This window comes from Mastomys coucha, unplaced genomic scaffold (genome assembly GCF_008632895.1).
Source record: "Mastomys coucha isolate ucsf_1 unplaced genomic scaffold, UCSF_Mcou_1 pScaffold12, whole genome shotgun sequence".
Classification (NCBI taxonomy): Eukaryota; Metazoa; Chordata; class Mammalia; order Rodentia; family Muridae; genus Mastomys; species Mastomys coucha.
Genome location: NW_022196894.1, coordinates 96,223,632 through 96,241,690, shown reverse-complemented (window position 1 = coordinate 96,241,690; position 18,059 = coordinate 96,223,632). Strand labels below are relative to the sequence as shown.

The window sequence follows — 18,059 nt, the reverse complement described above, 5'->3', positions numbered from 1 at the left end:
TGGACTTTGCATTTTGCTTAGCCCTGGGCCTTGTGTGTGCACCAGAGAGTTTGCCACCCCAAGGTGGAGTGGACAAGTCTGGTGGACATCATTTTGTCCTTACCCTAGGTGGGTGGGACCCCAGGAACTATACTGTGGCCCAGGTTATATGATGAGCATGGGCCAGAAAGGCTCATTCTCTTCCTGTCCTTTTCACATTTCCTTTAGATGGGCAATATGTGTAATAGTCAGTTTGTAGATGTCTAGAATCAGGTCCTAAATATGATGGCCTCCAACTTCCAGCGGTTGCATGTAATGTTTTTTGGTTTGGGGGTTTGTTTTGGTTTACTTTATGATAGCATGAGTGGTGAACATTTGGTAGGAAATCTTTTCTAAAAGCTTTGGGCATCCCTCAGCCTGTGGTGGGATTCTCTTGAGGCTGAGCAGCTGCAGCTCTCGGTGACCACGTGACCACTAGGAAAACAGCTCATATTACTCGCTGTCACAGCTGAGGGACAGCAGGCTTGGTATTTTCACTTAACAGGAGCTTTACCAGGCAGCATTGTGAGTTGAGGAACATCTGCTTTAAAAAAAAAAAAAAAAGACAAAAAATAAAAACCAAGTTTCATCCTGCCATAGCTGTGATGTTTAACAGAAATAAAAAATGAAAAGTAAATGGACTTGGTTTTCTGTCCTGGCTGTGGACTGTATTCTGGGTACGTGTTTCTCTGAGCCCACATTAAGATGGCTTGCTTTTCTCCCTAGGGCCTGAACAGGTGAGTGGAGTGAGAAAAATGCACTCAGAGCCACCATTCTAATGAGAAGGAGAGAAAGTAACATCTTCTAGTCCCTGGGAAGCCACGTCACACCCACAGTCTGGCCACTTCGGCTTCTGGCTTTGAGACTAGTGTTTTCTAGTTTTCAAACCAGTCACCATGCATTCAGTTGAGCTCATTATGTTGAGGCGTTTTCAACAAGTGTCTGCAAGTGTGTGACTCTTACCACAGACTCCTGTGGAGCAGCCTGCCCTCCCTTCCCTCCTGATTTCAGCCTTGGTGACCCTCTGTCCTAAGCTGAACTGCTGTGTGTCACGCTGGACTTATAGTTGGTGTTGTGCCTACCCTCCTGTTACTTAGTTTTGACCTGTGCTCACTCACAGCTGGAGCCCTGCTTCCTATGCTGTCAAGGCTGCTGTGGACTCTGGTCGTATCATGATATTTTCCTGTGTTTAGAAATGTCAGTTGGCAGTTAAGAGTTCATCTGCTGGCTGTTGACTTTTTCTTTTTTTTTTAAATCTTACCTTGTAAAGTTACTTTTTGCAAATCTTGTGCTGTTATGACTACTTGGTTCTTCCAATGAGAAGTCTTCACTCAGTGCCAGAGTAGCAGATGTCTACAAATTCTCATGTGATATTTGTAGGAGATGGTGGGTCACTTAGGTGAAAGGAATCCCAACCAAGGGCACCTTTTAAAAACTATTTTTAAGTGTGTGTGTGTGTGTGTGTGTGTGTGTGTGTGTGCGCGCGCGCGCGCGCGCGTGTGTACATGTTTATGCCATGGCACACATGCAGAGGCCAGCGGAGGCCAGAAGTTAACTTGTGGGATTTGGTTCTCTTCATCATGTGAGTCCCACTGAATTCAGCTGTTTTGAGTTGGTGGCAAGTACCTTTTCTTGCTGAGCCCTTGCAGGACCCCAAAGGCTCCTCTTTTGAAACCCTTCTCAGGAACCTCTGTATGTTTGAGAACCTGAATGGAAGCTGGAATTTGGCTCTTATTTCTGTTTATTCTCAATTTCCTGCGAATTCCTAACCAGCCAGATTTCTAGAAATGGACAAAGAAGAGTTCAGATACTGGTGGGTCATTCAGGATTCAGTTCTCATCTGCCACCTTTTCTGTTATCTTTTCTATCTTTGATTTCTGTCTGACAGTTTCCACATTGCCTGTGTTTTTCCCTTGCAGTAGTGGTCTGCATCCTTGTTTCTGTTCATTGTGCTCCCAGCACTACTTTGGAATTTGGGGAGTTGGGATGTGTTCTTTCCTAGTGCATCGTGGGGTATATAGCTGCAGATCTGGGAGACTGCCAAGACTCGAGCTTCTCCCAAGTGGCCCCTGGAGTACTAATATTTAGCTGCTTGGGGATGGGTCTAGATACAACATGCAGGAATGGCAGCTTTGGGCTGGCCCCACAGAAAAACTCACTAGAGCAGATCCTGAGGCTTGCCTAGCGTGAGTCCCAGTAGAGCACCTGTGACTTCCTGAAAAGCAGCTTGCAGTCCTCATCTGCATAGCCAGGCTCAGTTTGTGTACCTGAGCCTCTGCCCTTGTCCCTCTTCCTTGGGTTCCTATGTGTCATCATTGGAGGGCTAGAGGCACCGGGCCTCATGGCCAGACAACAGTTACAAGGCACAACACTTACACAGAACACTTGCACTCTGGGGGATATGTTGGATCAGGATCACAGCTGTTCCAGGTTCAGGAGCTGAGATGGCTGTTGTTGGTTCCACCATACCCTGTTATATGAGCCACTGAAAATTTAAATATGAGGAATCTGTGTGTGTGCGTGCGTGTGTGTGTGTGTGTGTGTGTGTGCATGTGTGTGTGTGTGCACGTATGTGTGTGTGTGTGTGTGTGTGTGTGTGTGTGTGTTGCTACAGGTAGAATAAAGGTAAAGCATTCTACCTCATAGCTCACTTTTAAAAAAAAAACTTTTTTGGGACAAGACTTCACTGAGTTTCAGGCTGTCCTCGAACTTGTCCTGTGACCATGGTGGGCCTTAGATTTCCATTCTTCTTGTCCAGCAGACTAAGCAGTTGGTCTTACAAACCTGCACGACCAGGCCCAGCTCGAGTGTAGGTCCTTGGAGGCTTTTCTCTTAGGGGATTTGAAGGGCTCTGGTCTCATCAGCCTGGTCACTAGGAGGGGTCACATTTCTATGTGTGATGCTGTATTGGCTCAGCTTCCTCATCTGTGAAATGGGGATGAACTTGATCATTGAGCGTGTAACTGAGATTAGTGCCTAGGATACAGTTGCTCATGAATCTGGGGGCATCTCCACCCTTTTCAGATCACCTAGGGGACAGGCCGTCCTCTGCTGTAGTGGCTAACCTTTCTGTGTCTTGCAGCTGCAGGCACCCCTGAGCCCAGTGTCTCTGTGGAACCTGAGCGTGGCCAATGGGTGTGTAAGGTGTGCTCCAACACCTTCCTGGAGCTTCAGCTCCTGAACGGTAAGGTAAAAGTGGCAAATGGGTTTTTTCCAAGGAGTGCAGACTATTGTGCTGAGCTTCTCATACGTGTTGGCACATGCTCATGGTTGTCAGGATGTCCTAGTCTTTATATTGTCTGCCCCATGGCCCACAGTGAACTGCTGCTCAGATCTCTGTGCAACCATATGGCCTGGGCATGTGGGCTATTCACTCTAGCCTCAGTCTGTTCATTCAGAAAATGGCCATCATGGCTGTATAGACTGCTGTGAGACTCTCTGAGTCAGTGTAAGTACATACCGTGACCCTCCCTACTGTCCTGCTGACCAGGCTCTGGGTATGGTGGACATAAGCAAGGACCAGAAACCTTCACTTGCCTCTTGAGCTCCTGGCTGGTGCCTGTATCTGACAGTCTCCCTCTGTCTGTCTTCAGGACATCCTGTTACCTCTGCCTTCCTTACTAATTGAAGGTGGCCAGAGAAAAATTGACCCCATCCTTTGGTACACGGTATCCTAGGAGCCTCTCTGCTGGGCAAGAGAGAAAAATAGCAGTCATATAAGCTACAAAGGAGCTAGGTGTGAAGGCTATGACCTTTATCACATACCAAACATGCCTGATGGCCAAACCCCAAAGGGGCCACTGGTTTGCAACTTCAAGGATGTGACAGAGACAGCTGGGTTCTGCTCTTGTAGCCTGAGAAAGTCAGTGATTGGAATACTCTGGGATCTTTCTAGGCAGATTTTAGCAACGGAAATGCTAATGAGGACATTTCTGGGAGAAACCTTGGTCACTAGGCCGGGCTCATTCATCTCCTAAGGATTGTGGGTGTCTGTTCTTGTGTTCCTGGACCATCCTCCTTCCTGATCTTTGTCCTTAACACTGTGGTTCTTTTGCATGGGGAAATCAGCTGAGAACAGTGAACAGCTGCCAGTTTCTTCTTCCTCTTCTTCTTTTTACTTAAAGTTTTATGTGTGTGAGTGAGTGTTTTGCATGCATGCGTGTCTGTGTACCACATGTGTACAGTGCCCATACAGGCCAGAAAGGTCATTAGATCCCCTGGAACTGGAGTTACAGGGGGCTGTAAGCTATCGTGTAGGTACTGAGACATGAACCCTGGTCTTGGGAAGCTCAGCAAGAACTCTTAGCCACCGAGGCATCCCTCCAGCCCCATCTGCTGTTGCTCCTAGGTTTCTTAAGAGTGCTGAACTTGCCCAGGTGAGGGCAAGGCCCATCTGTGGAAATCACAGGGTACAGGGACATCACACGAGATATGGTCACTCAGCCCTGATCAAGAAAGGCTATTTGATCTGTTGGGTGACTAGTCCTTGATGACTAGTTTTAGTTAAGGGACAAGCTTCCCTTCACTTTGGTAGTAGAGCTAGGCCAGTGTTCCTAGATGCCAGCTCAGCTGAGACCTCTTACCATGTACTTGCAGTGACTCAGTGAGTCTCACAGCAGTCTATACAGCCATGGTGGCCATTTTCTGGATAAACAGACTGAGACTGGAGTGAATAGTCCACATGCCTGGGCCATATGGTGGCACACACTGGAGCCACATTCAATACAGGCATTGCTGCTCAACCTCTGCTGCCAGGGGGTCATGGGGCTCTTCTTTCTCCTGCAACCCTTGCCTGGGTGTCTGGTGGGTATCCTGATGGTTGAGAACCTAGGTGCAGAGCCGAGTTTCTGGGAAACTAGGCTGCAGGGCAGAGAGATCTTTTGTTACCTTCAGACTGGCTTTGAAGACATTCAAATGACATGGCTATAGTGCACAAATCTCTGGAGACTAGGCTTCATTGGGTCATAGTAGGAGAATGTGAATCCATGACCCCCCATCTTAGCCAGACCACACTGGGCCTGAAGCTACCTTCTGCAGAGCCTTGTCTGAGAGGCTTACCTCAGGTGGGAAGGTGTTGCTTTGTTGTTTAGGCTCCAACCTCTGGTGTCCACCTTCTCTGTGGTCAGCTAACTTCAAACCCAGAGGAGTCTTAAAACCAGATGAGTCTTTTGAACTTGAACATATTTCACACATTTGTTCATGAACATACGTGACTGTGAGCAGGTGAGGGGCAGCATGTGTCTTTTAAAGTCAGACCCACTATGCAGAATACAAGGAGACCAACTGAGATTGCCGGACAACATGGGAAGCACAGGCTGTTGTTCTTGACCTTTCACCTGATGCTGTCATTTCCCGTGTCCCCTTGGGGAACCCTACTCCAGTCCCAGGAGGCCACTTAAGGATGTCTGATTAAACATGAGGCAATAGTGAGTATACTGGCCTTGGTGCCCTCCTGGAATTCTGCTCCACTTAAATGCAAGGACAAAGAAAGGAGAAGTGAAGAGCATTGAGCAAGGTTGAAAAGATGTCAAGATGTGCTTGCACCAGCATTAACCAAGCAAGCATGCCAGAGCAGCCAAAGCCAGCAGTGGGACACCCAAGAAACATGTCTGCTCCTACAGAGCTTGCGGGAGTGTCTGGAGTCTGGGAAGAGAAGACTGTCAGCCTTCTTAGAACCCTGGCCTCCTGGTCTATCCCAACCCTGCCACGGCCCCACCCAGCTGCATCTCTGCTTCTATCAGTCCTTTGGGAGACACTTGAGACTGGGAAAATAAGGTACTGAGGACAGGGACTCACAAAGTCAGATGTTGGAATTTGGGCAGTTTCAGACATCTTCGTTCCTTCCTCTTCGAGTGGTAGAGCTGGTCCAGGCCCCAGACAGGGAGGAAGAATTTCTCTGTAGAAACCAGCAGGTGAAAGACCCACAAGTGGGACTGCTCAACCTCTGACCATCTTGCAGAATAAGACTCTAGGTGCTGGGGAAAGATGAACATGAACAAGAGACCAAACAACTTGTCTGAGGATTCTGAAAACTGCTTCCCCCCCCCCCCCAAAAAACCTCCAAGCTGAAGTTCTCACTGAGGTGAGAGATGGCAGCATAGCACTGCATCCTTCAGATAAGAGCAGGCCACTGTTGAAGAAATCAGAAGATGGTAGATGACTGAAAATGAGAGCTGTGGTATTAGTCATAAAATTGATGGAAAAGCGTCTAAAAACACTGGGAGAGTTTTCCATAAGGAGGAATGTGGAGAACACAACCGAGATAGGGACTGGAGGATGGTCTGAGACTGCAGGAGGACAGGAGTGTTCTGTGGGGAGAAGGGAGAGGCAGTAGGGATCATCGGTGGACTGGGGATGTAGCTCAATTGATGGAATGATTGCCTAGCATCATAAGCCCTGAGGTCAAGCCCCAGCATCCCCAAAACTAGACAGGGTAGCATATACCTGTAATCCAAATCTTCAAGAGGCAGAGGCAGGAGGCTCATGAGGAGTTGAAAGTTATACTCAACTACACAGTAAGTTTGAGAGCACCCTGAGTTCCATGACATCCTGTCTCAGAAACAAATGGATAGTCAGCAAGGAGACCCTAAAGGATGCAGGTTTACAATCTAGAAGGGCCCAGCGGGCCAGCAGTGTAATGAATGGCAAAGACCTACCTGTGCTGGCATGAAACAAAGTGTTAGAGGGTAAGCCATTAGAAACGGGAGCACTGTTAGGACAGGAAGGCAGACTTGGCTATTAGAGTCTTCACAGTCAGCAACCTAGTGAAGATACTCAACAAACCCAGACATTTCCAAGCAGCACCAAAAAAAACAAAAAACAAACAAACAAAAAAAACAAAACAAAAAAACCTCATAAGGAGAACCCTGGAGTATGTGGGTTGTCACCATCAGACCACTTGATGAAGACACTCTCCCACACTAACATTGGATTCTAGCTCCCAAATGTGTGCTTTTCAGATCCTAGCGCCTCTGTTGAGTTTTACAGTGTTTGCCTAAAGCAGAATGCATGTCCTCTACATATACAGAAAGGAAGAGTCCTTTGTAGGGAGTGGGAAAAGGATATGCAGGTCCCTAGCCCAGTTTAGAGAGAGCAGAGGGCTCTGGGAAGAACAGGAGCTATAGAAAAAGGAGAAAGGGGGGGCTGGGGAAGGGCCATGTGAGGGAGTGGCTGGGAGGAGAGGGGTGCAGTCTGGATGTAAAGTGAATAAATAAATTAATGAGAAAAAAGAAAAGAAAAGGGAGAAATCCGGGAGGTGAGTGCGTTTCACTGTAAGAAAGGAGAGAGCCAGGGAGTGTAGCAGCAGACAGGACAATGGATGACTGATGGAAGATAAGGCAGTAATTAGCTCCAGGGGAAAAGAATGCTAAGTACAACTGCTTTGTGGCACAACTGTGAGCAGATCTTTATGGCCATGTTCTTGTAAACACCAAAAGTGTGATCTGAGTGTGTTGGTGTGACTGGGAGGGGTCTGAGGTCTCAGAAGGAAACAGCTTGTATAGGAAAGTAGAATCTCCATATTTTAAGTCATTGGTAGACACTGTAATATAGTCAGGCCTCCTTAGCTGTGGCATCTCATGCCAGCACTCAAACAGCTGCATACCAAAAAGCTACTCAGAAAACGAGCATCTACTGAACATGTACAGGATTCCTTTTCTTGTCATTATTCCCTGAATATAGAGCAATAACCATTCACATAGCATTTTTGCTACATTTTGGTGTTTTGAATGTTACTGTGTATGACATGTGTGTTGGTTTTTACACATACTGTGCCATTTTATGTAAGAGACTAGGGTGTCTATGAGTTTCTAGCCTTTGGTTCCTGGAAGGTTCTCTGTAGGTGTGGATAGGTGACTTGAAAATGCAGGTGATTGAATGGCAGAGTAAGGCAGGAGACTGATGGACTTTGTTTTGAACCAGTTCCACAGTTATTTGCACCTTTCTTGTTGAACTTTCTGCCAATATTGTGAGCCTTTTCAAAGAAACAGCTTTGAGCTTCTCTTATTTCTTACTGTATCTTCATTTTTAAAAATTGTCTCCTGATGATTTATCTTTTTTTGTGGTTGTCTTTTTGAGGCCGGGTTTTATGTAGTCTAGGCTGGCTCTTCACATGGTCTATAGCTCAGGATAGCCTTGACTTCTGCTTCACTTCCTACAGACATGTGCCACCATGCTTGCTTCCTTTTTATCCTCTTTTGTTTTTTGTTTTTGTTTTGTTCTTTTCTCTGTTTTAAATTGAATGCTTCACTCAGTCAATTTTACTTATTGTTTGTTTAATATAAGCACTGAAGCTTCCCGTAAGAGCCATGCTGGCTCCCTCCACATTTTATTCGACATTGCATCTCTGTTCTCATGAATGCTTTAACATGGTCCAGAAATTCATAAAGCAAAGACTGACAGCTGTATGAGGAGAAATTATACCATCTCTTCTCATGGTAACCAGAACGGTTAGTAAATCAAACACAAATCACAAGGACATAGGAAATTGGATGAGCATGGTAGACGACAGGCTTGGTAACCTGTCTGAGTGCGGCATCAGAGTTGGTGTGCTTCTCATGTATTTTTTAGTGATTTTTTTTTTTTAATTTGGTGTGCATTGGTGTTTTTGCCTGCATGTATGTATGTGCAAGGGTGTCAGGTCTCCTGGAACTAGAAGTACAGACAGGTGTGTGAGCTTGTTATGTGGGTACTGGAAGTTGAACCCAGTTCCTCTGGAAGAGCAGCCAGTGTTCTTAACCACTTTGCCATCTCTGCAGCCCCACTTCTCATACATTTATTTTCCGATTTCTGAGACAGGGTCTCTCTCGGTCCTTCTGCTCTAACCTGATTGCTGGGGTTTTAGGTATGTGACACCACACCTGTTTATACAGTGCTGGGCCCCAGATGATACTTCACGTGAGCCAGGCAAACAGGAAGCCGGCAGCATCAGTCCCTAAGCTCTTGCTCTCCCATTTATTTACTCTACTTATTTTGGACCTTGGACCCGAAGAATCACAGCTTCTGCTTACTGTGGATGGCTCTGTGTCCGTGTTGAAGGCATTGCTTTCTCTGCTCTCTGTTCTTTGATGGAAAGCAGTGCCTTCAACAGACACTGAGCTTTTGTATAGAATAAATCCCTGTATCCTACACAGAGTCTATGTGAAGTTGAATCTGTGTTGCTCTGTGCCTGGGTCCAGAGTAGACCAAGTGGATGTCTTAGTCCCTGGGTCTCGTGATGACTTGTAATCCCATCTTTACAGCCTGATACCCTGAGAGACCCTGTGGCCTCTGATTTCACTCTTGCTATGTCCTTCACTTTGGTTTTAGGTTCCCTCTGTGTGATTGGCAGTCTTCTTTGCTTTCCTTAATACTGCTCATTCTATATTTTCAGGGTGTGTGTTCTATCTGTCTAACATGGTTACGTACCAGATCATGTTAGCTTTCCCTCACAGGCCTGCTCCTTGGGGCCACCCACCTGGCATAGAGTCTCTAATGCTAGACAAATCAGGGATAATGGCTACTTAGCTTGGTACTGGTGCTGAATCAATTCACATCTGCAGGAGGAACCAGCTCCAGGCACAGTGGTGCTTCTGTCGTGTCTTCCCTTCCTCTTCCTGTCATCTGGCACTCCGTGACCCAACACATTTGCCCACTACGTCCCAAGTTTACCACTCCATGTGGCTGCCAGCCTGGTCCCAACGTCTGTCTCCCCTGCCTTTTCCTAGGTGGTTTTAGAGACTTTCTGTAAGCTGTAAATAAGCAAAGACATTTTACTTTCTTGTAGGATTTATAAAGAAATGTTTAGCTGGGCAGTGGTGGCACACACCTTTAATCCCAGTACTTGGGAAATAGAGGCAGGTGAATCTCTGAGTTTGACACCAGCCTGGTCTACAGAACAAGTTCCAGGACAGCCAGGGCTACACAGAGAAATTGTGTCAAAAGAAGGAAGGGAGGGAAGGAGGGAGGGAAGGGAAGGGAGGAAGAAAAAAGAATGGAAGGAGGAGAATAGAAAGAAAGGAAGAAAGGAAGGGGAAGGGAGGGAGGGGAAAGTAAAAAAGGAAGGAAGGAAGGGAGGGAGGGAGGGAAGGAGGGAGGGAGGGAGGGAGGGAGGCTGGTTCACTGTGTTTTAGGTAGTATTCCTCTATAGGTGCTTCCATCTTAGTGTGTCATATTCTATGAAAAAAAAAACCAGGAAATACAATCAAGAAAGTAAGTCAGGTTGCTGATGGTTTCATGGAGTAAGACAGACACTGGAGCTGCACCAGCATGTGAACATGGCTTCTGCAGATGTGCATGTGCGCTTGCAGATTCACAGATAGCTTCATGTAACACCATACCCTGCCTGCGTCTCATTTACTTCTAAGTACAGCTTCAGGGTGGGGGGTGTGACCCAAGTGGCAGAGTGCTTGCCTAGCATGCAGGGAGCCCTCGGTTTGAATCCTAGTACTGCATAAAACAAGGCATGGTGGCATTTGTGGTAGCCAATGAATCTTAGCCATTGAAGGTAGAAACAGAAGGATCAGAAGCTGAGACCGGTCTATGCTACATGACAGTTTTTAATGCACAAACAAAAATAATTTAAGCTGGTCAGCCTCCATTTGAAAGTTCTAGTTGTGAAGCACCATACATTTCTAAACTCAGAGTCCACCATGATCCCGAGCCGTCTGGTCCCAAACATGTCAGATGAGAGAAACTTAATTTGAAGCTGTATATATGTAGTAGAGCCATTTCTCTTTAAAAACAGTGAAGATAAAGTTTATTTACCTGTGCTGAGGGCACACTTGGCAAGCATAACAAAGAAAGCCAACACTCAGCTTCCTACTGTATTGTCATCAGCCCATCTCCTCTTGCAGAGCATCTCTTGGGCCATCTGGATCAAGCTAAAAGCCTCCCTGCAGGAGGCCAGCAGCCTGAGGTGGCTTCTGAGAAGGAGCCTGATGCACCCAGGATGGAGCCTCCCACAGCAGCTGAGAGCAAGAGCATCCAGAGTGTCACAGTCACCAAAGAGCCAAAGAAAAAGCCTCGAAGAGGGAGGAAACCCAAAGCGTCCAAGGTTGAGCAGCCTCTGGTCATTATCAAAGACAAGGAGCCTACAGGTGAGGGGCTGGTGGGTGTGCGCTGGGGCTGCTGGCATGCTCTTCAACACTTCTTAGTTTTCTGGGTGGCCATCTTGCCAGGGAGGGCTGGCGAGGTAAGGGCTTCCTTGCTTTCTAGTCCCTCAGTCAGCTGTTAAAGTGTGATTGTTGTCTTAGGGTGTCTATTGCTGCCACGAAATACCATGATCAAGAAGCAAGTTGGGGAGGAAAGGGATTATTTGGCTTACTGCTAGTTTATAGTTCATCATTGGAGGAAGTCAAGACAGGAATTCAAGCAGGGCAGGAACCTGGAGGCAGGAGCTGATACAGAGGCCATGCATGGAGGAGTGCTGCTTATTGGCTTGCTCAACCTGCTTTCTTATAGAACCCAGGACCACCAGCCCAGGACCACCCACCACAGGCTGGACCCTCACCCATTAATCACTAATTGAGAAGATACCTTACCGCTAGATCTCATGGAGGCATTTCTTCAACTGAGACTCCTTCCTCTCTGATGACTCTAGCTTGTGGCAAGTTGACACAAAATCAGCTAGTACAATTATGCAGACTCTTCACACTAGAGTGTTAGAAACACAGAATTTTTAAAATGGACATCTGGCTAGCCATTGTCTCATCAGGACTGGAGCCCTCGGTCTGGGATTTTCTTTCTTTCTTTTTTTCTTTGTTTTCTATGGTTGGCCATAAGCCCAGCATATAACCCAGGTTGACTTTAAATTCTTGATCCTGCCCACTCAGCCTCTTAAAGAGCTGTGATGCACACCTGTGCCACAGTACTTGGCTTGTGTGTGTGTGTTTCACTATCTCAGTTGTGAGTCTTGCCCATGTCATGCCTGTTAGTCACAGCTCTGTTAACCCAGCAGCCCTTAATCCATCACGGGAGTTCCCAGTATTTGTTCCCTACTGCTTATGGGTGGACATGTTGCTGGTCATGGCCCTGTTCTTTTTAAAAATTTCTCTTTCTTTCATTCACTCATTCCTTCCTTCCTTCATTGTGTGTATGTGCAGACACACCATGTAGACCGCAGACCACAGCATATACAAAAGCCAGAGGATAACTTTGTAGTTCTTTTTCAGCTCTATGAAGACTCCAGGGATGGAATTCTGGAGCCAAGCTTGTACAGTAGATATCTTTACCACCTAAAAATTTAGTCTTTATTAAAATCCAAGGTCTTTGTAAAATTCCAAAATCTCTTTTAAAAACCAGTCTCTGAACTGTGGGAGTCTGTAAGATCAAAATTAAGTTAAATACTTTTCAAGAGGGAAGAACCGGGGCATGGTCATAATCTGAACAAGGCAAAACTAAATTTCAACAGTGTAAATCACTCAGTGTTCAGTGTTTGAGTTTCACTCATGGTCTTCAGGGACCACCAGCCAAAGGATAGCACCACCCCCACTGGGCCAGGCCCTTCCACATCCATCGATAATTTAAAAAAATATCCCACAGCTTAGTCAGGGTTTTTACTGCTGCAATGAAATACCATGATCTTACAGAGGTGTTTTCTCAGTTGAGGTTCCCTTCTTTCTAGCTTGACATAAAACTAGCCAGCATACCACTGGAGCCATCTCACTGACCTGAGTGTGTTCTTTGATTATGCAGACCCCTTAGCGAAGTTTGCAGCAACTCACTTTGTAGCATGTACATGTCTCTGGAAAACCATTGTCTCTGCAGTCCTCATGCAACCCCTGTCCCAGCTGCCTGGTCCCTCTGATGCTAGGTCCACCTCACATTCAGGACAAGCGCAGTGTTCAGATGTCCGTCCCTTCTACCTGTGTTAGGACTCTGACTCGTTACTCTTCCCATTGTGCAAATGAGAAGCAAGCTTGAAATTAAAAAGAGAATAGAAGAGCAGCTTCCATGGAACGTTCTCTGCTTTCCTGTTTCCTCCTCTCCTTGGCCAGTGCTTGTTCTCTGAACATTTTTAAGTATCTGCACGTGAGCAGGAGTGCTTTGAGCTCCCTGTGGAATGTCCCTGCCTCTATAGACAGGAAGGGAGAGCAGGAACTACTTCTGGCTGTCACTTGCATTTGGGATAGTAGGTAAAGCAATAGAAACCACTGGCTCCAGAGAGGCTTCCACGGGCAGCTGATGGGAGCAGAGGCAGAGAGAGACCCACCTCCAAACATTGTGGGGGGAGGGGGAGAAAACCCAAATTGGAGATCTCCATTGATTCCCCACTCAGAGCTCAGGGAACCTCACAGAAGAGGGGGAGGAAGGGTTGTAGGAGCCAGAGGGGTCAAGGATACAAAGGAATACAGTCCACACAACCAACTAAGCAGGGCTCCTAGGGACTCACTGAGCCTGCATGGGTCTGTGCTGGGTCCTCCTATATCTGTCACGATTGTTAGTTTGGTGTTTCTTGGGACCCCTAAGAGTGGGAGTGGGGATGTCTGACTCTTTTGCCTGCTCTTGGGGCCCTTTTCCCTACTGGGTCGCCTTGCCCAGCCTTGATGTGAGGGTTTGTGCCCAGTATCTTGTTTTGCTGTGTTCAGTTGATATCCTTGGGAGGCCTGCTCTTTTCTTAAGAGAAATGAAGGTGGATCTGAGGGTGGCAGGGGCAGGGGTGGGATCTGGAAGGAGTGAAGAGAAGGGAACCTGCAGCCAGGATGTATTGAAAACAAAAAAATAAAAGTAAATAAAAATAAACCAATGGCTCAGGGTCTAGAATATGACTCCGTTTGTTGAGTGTTTGCCCGTCGTTCACAGAGCCCAGGGTTCATCCCCAGCCCCACCGAAACTGAGCATGATGATACATGCCTAGAATTATATTTCTTAGGAGATAGAAGGTTCAGATATCCACAGTCATCCTTGATTACATAGTAAGTTCAAGGCCAGCCCTAGCTACATCAGACCCTGTTTCAAAAACCAAAACAATGGTTGAAATTTTCTTCTGTATAAATCTTCATATTTCATTTTATCCCACTTCTGATATAGCCCTGAACAGCATATTTACTCACCTTTGAGCATCCTCACGATGACTAGTCATACTTCTAAGACTCTGTCAAAGCTCATTTAATAAGCTCCAAGATCTGGCTGCTGGTGTCCTGGGCAGAGAGAGACAGGAGAGACTGAAGTAATGTGATGCTTGGGCTTTACAAGGCATGTAGTATAACTGTGGTTTGGATTAAAAACATTATACCCTCTTTAAATATAGATAAACGTTTAGATTCTAAAATGTTGTACTTTTATTCCTGTTGCATCCACACTCAGGATGTGTTCCCCCAGGGTGGTGCTTCTCCTGGGTTTCATTCCAGTCTGTCCCCTACACGAGTGATGACCCTTTGTCATACCCTTTTGCACAGAGCATGTGGCAGAGATCATAACCGAGATCCCCCCAGATGAGCCTGTGAGTGCAACACCAGATGAACGGATAATGGAGTTAGTCTTGGGGAAGCTGGCCACCCCCACAAATGAAGCCAGCTCAGTGCCAAAGTAAGTCCTGATTGTACATGGCTGGTGCTTGGGGACGGAGCACAGGGACCAGCTAATTGGTACTGAAGGGAAAGTACCTCCCACCTTTCCCCCACAGCAGAGCCGGGCTTCATCTCTCCTGGCCAGCAATGTGTGTTCTGAACTCTAGGAGTTTCCTAGTTTCCTAGTTTGTTCACTGTGAGAATCTTTTTTTCTTAAAACACAAACGACAGACAGTTCACCATCACAACTCTTTTTAAGGACACAGTGCAGACACTAGCTATCCATCTCCCAAGCTTTTTATTTACCCAAACTGAAACTAACTACCCCATTCTGCTCTCTGTCTGCAGGCAGTTCTAGCCTGTATCCCCCATGTCAGGGCACACGGTACTTGCTCTCTCTGAATAGCTTATATTGCTCAGTACATATCCTTCTATGTCATAGCGTGTGTCCAAATCTCTGAAAGGCTCACATTACCCTGATGCATGTGCCTGCTTTGTCTGCTCGCCCATGGGGGGGTCCTGAGGGCTTTGCCCCAGCTATGGGAGCAGTGCTGCTGTGGTTCAGCAGCTGCTTGTATTTGGATATTAGTCAGTTTCACATCTTGCTCTGCTTTCTTTTTTGTGAGCATGGGAAAGAAGTGTTTATACCGCAGTTATAATTCCCTAGTGAGTCTTTGCCCTGAGGTTGACTCAGCCACTGGTGTTTTCTATGCCCTTTGGAGTTGGCAAAATTCACCTGGCGAACCTGTGAAAATGTGGGTGTGTTTATTATTTCTCTCCTTTCTTACTGCCCAGAGGATTTCAAGCACTTAGCAGAAGAAGCACACTTGACAGGATGAAGAAGCGTTTAGGAGTCAAGTTCAGAGTCAACATAAAACACAGTAGAGTTGATACCAAGTCAGGACAAGAGCCATAGACAGGGAGGGCCACCTTGTTTGGAACATAAATGAAGCTCAGGTGTCCTGGTGGCCAGGGCTGAAGCAAGTGAGCTTAGCACTGAAGCTAATCCTTAGTCTGTACTACCCGGGACTGGGTGACTCCGAGTTCTGCCTTCCTTTCCTTATAGGCCAATCATAGCTGGGAAATGTGGCTGATGAACTTTCTGAGGTGACTGTGATCGGAAGTGTTCACTCTGGGGACCCAGCTGCCACCTCTCCTTGACCAGCTGTCCCTCTCTTGGGCAGGTTCACGCATCATCCAAGCAGCACCATTGCCCTCAAGAGGGGCTTGGTTCTGTCCAGCAGACATGGCGTCCGGCGGAAGCTCGTTCGTCAGCTGGGTGAGCATAAACGCATCCATCAGTGTGGCACCTGCAGCAAGGTCTTCCAGAACAGCAGCAACCTGAGCCGGCACGTGCGCTCGCACGGTGAGTGCGCGCACGGTGAGTGCCTGCCCAGCCTACAGGGCAGGGCCAAGAAGGTGTGTGTCCATTGCTGGGTCCTTGCTGCAGAACTGCTGCAAGGGGTGGCCCTGTGGCTGCCTGTCCCCTCCAGCACGGGGCACCCCGCCCAGACAGAGGCCTCATGTTTCAGAGATGGGTGCACCTTGCTGAGAAAGGCCAAAGCAGTGAATCTACCTTCTATTGGTTCATTCCTTAGGTGACAAGCTGTTTAAATGTGAGGAATGTTCGAAACTGTTTAGCCGTAAGGAAAGTCTAAAGCAACATGTTTCCTACAAGCACAGCCGGAATGAGGTAAGTGAGCACCCAAACAACTGACTGAACAACTGTTTTCTAGAGGAAGAGCCATAAGAGAAGGGAGCTCTCAGTTTCCAGAGGGAGCCCCCCTTCCCCAATGCATTCTGAGCCCAGCTTAGGCCACTGCTTACAGAAGCAGTAGGGACAATATAGGAGAACATTGGTGGCTGGTATTTGGGGTGCAGTTACCTGAGTGTGGGGTTCTCTTTCTCAGGCAGTTGGACAACAAGAATATTCCTACTAGAACAGAAGAGAAAGACAGTGGTATAGCCAGCCCTAGGAATTACTAGACCTGCACAGAGGGGCCCCTGTGTTGCACTCCTGCAGTCTTTGCTGACAGTGTGCCCTTTGAGCAGGTGGACGGTGAGTACCGTTACCGCTGTGGCAGCTGTGGGAAGACATTCCGAATGGAGAGTGCGCTGGAGTTCCACAACTGTAGGACAGGTGAGGCCCTAACCCATATGCTTGCCCTGCGTGTTAGGAGAAAGGCTCCCTTGGAGCTGCCTGGCCTCTCCCTGACCCTTTTACCTCAAGGGATATGAGGACTATTCAGAACTTTCCAGCCATTGGAGATGTCTAAGGCAACGTTCCCTTAGTCAAGAAAGGGTGGGTTGTCTCATGGCTGTTCTGCATCCTCAGACCCTGTGTCTGAGGCCACTGTGATGCAGGACCCTCATCCTTGCTGACATATGAGCAGCAGTGTTGATTTTGTTCTAGAAGTGTATGAGAGAGAAAAATGCAAAGGCTTGAGATTGGAAAGGCCCACCTGCTTTGTCGGAGCTTTCCTCCCACCATCAGTCCCCTGTACCTGTGTGCCCTGTGGGCATCCAGACAGATTTCGTTGCCATCTGTCCCAGTTTGTTACTTCCTGAGCCTGTTTCCATCTGCCACTCTTCAAAAGGAATGAAGCAATATTTGTATGAGGCCAAAAGCTGCTGTACTGTGAGCTGCCCATGCTGGGGGACAGCTATGGTTTTGGGGACCACGTTATTCTCAGGTAGTCTCTTTGTAAGTGAATGGTGGAATCTGTGCAGGCAGCAAGTAGGCCAAGGGGTGGCAGCTCCCTAAGGCCTGGCTATCCTGTGCTCTAGAGAGCGAGCCCTGGGGCTATCAGTTCCTGGGCTTTGGCCATGGAGCCAAATCACCAGAGGAAGCATAGAGGGAGGTCACTCTGTGACTCAAAACTACGAGGTCATTCTGTGACATTGTACTCTGTTGTCAGGCTTCTGTTCATGCCGGTGCCCACCCGGGAATATCAGTGTCTCGACCAATTTGTTCTTTCACTGTCTGACTGCTTTCGTCTGTCCTCAGCATGGTATCTCGTTCTCTGTGATTTCTGGAGGTTGCCTGTCAGTGACATGAACCATCTGTGTGGGAGCATGCACATGACTTCAGCATCTTGGCCTGTGTCCTCGATGTCTTGGTTTGCCCATAAGAATCTGGGCATACTCCTATCAGTTCCCATTTGGTTCAGCCTCAGGCAGATTCTTTGTTAACTGGGATTGGTGTCACCTTCCTGTTGTTCCTCAAGGAGATGCAGAATAGGGTGAGAGTAACGTCAGCTTGAAGTTGGGCATGCATTAGGGATTGAAGAGCAGTTGTTCCTATTTAAGGTTTAATGATTTCTCTGGACAAGAGTGGGACAGAAAACGAAGAATCAGTTTTTGTGCGTTGGCTAAAACTGTCATACAAGACACTTGTCCTTGTTAGGTGGTCATGGCAATGATGAACTGCAAGCAGATTTTCTCCTGAGGCTGATTTCAAGACTGGGAGCTGAGAGTGAAGATGATCTGTTAGCTTTGAGACCCCATGGCAGCCTCTTTACGTGTTCATATGCTTTTGTGGTATGAAGTCAGTAG

General features: G+C 47.3%; 1 protein-coding gene across 11 annotated transcripts in view; it reads left to right on the top strand.

Moving 5' to 3' along the window:
• Prdm15 (PR/SET domain 15) overlaps positions 1–18,059 on the top strand; it is a 66,255-nt gene that overhangs the window by 21,370 nt on the left and 26,826 nt on the right. For 3 of the 11 annotated variants that reach the window (XM_031364537.1, XM_031364545.1, XM_031364547.1), the window contains 6 exons: positions 3,101–3,202; positions 10,851–11,093; positions 14,394–14,523; positions 15,689–15,885; positions 16,103–16,197; positions 16,554–16,644. In XM_031364537.1, coding sequence (XP_031220397.1) covers positions 3,101–3,202; positions 10,851–11,093; positions 14,394–14,523; positions 15,689–15,885; positions 16,103–16,197; positions 16,554–16,644 — 858 coding nt within the window. The remainder of the gene's footprint in view (positions 1–3,100; positions 3,203–10,850; positions 11,094–14,393; positions 14,524–15,688; positions 15,886–16,102; positions 16,198–16,553; positions 16,645–18,059) is intronic. The other 8 variants (XM_031364538.1, XM_031364546.1, XM_031364544.1 and 5 more) reach the window with 7 other exon arrangements.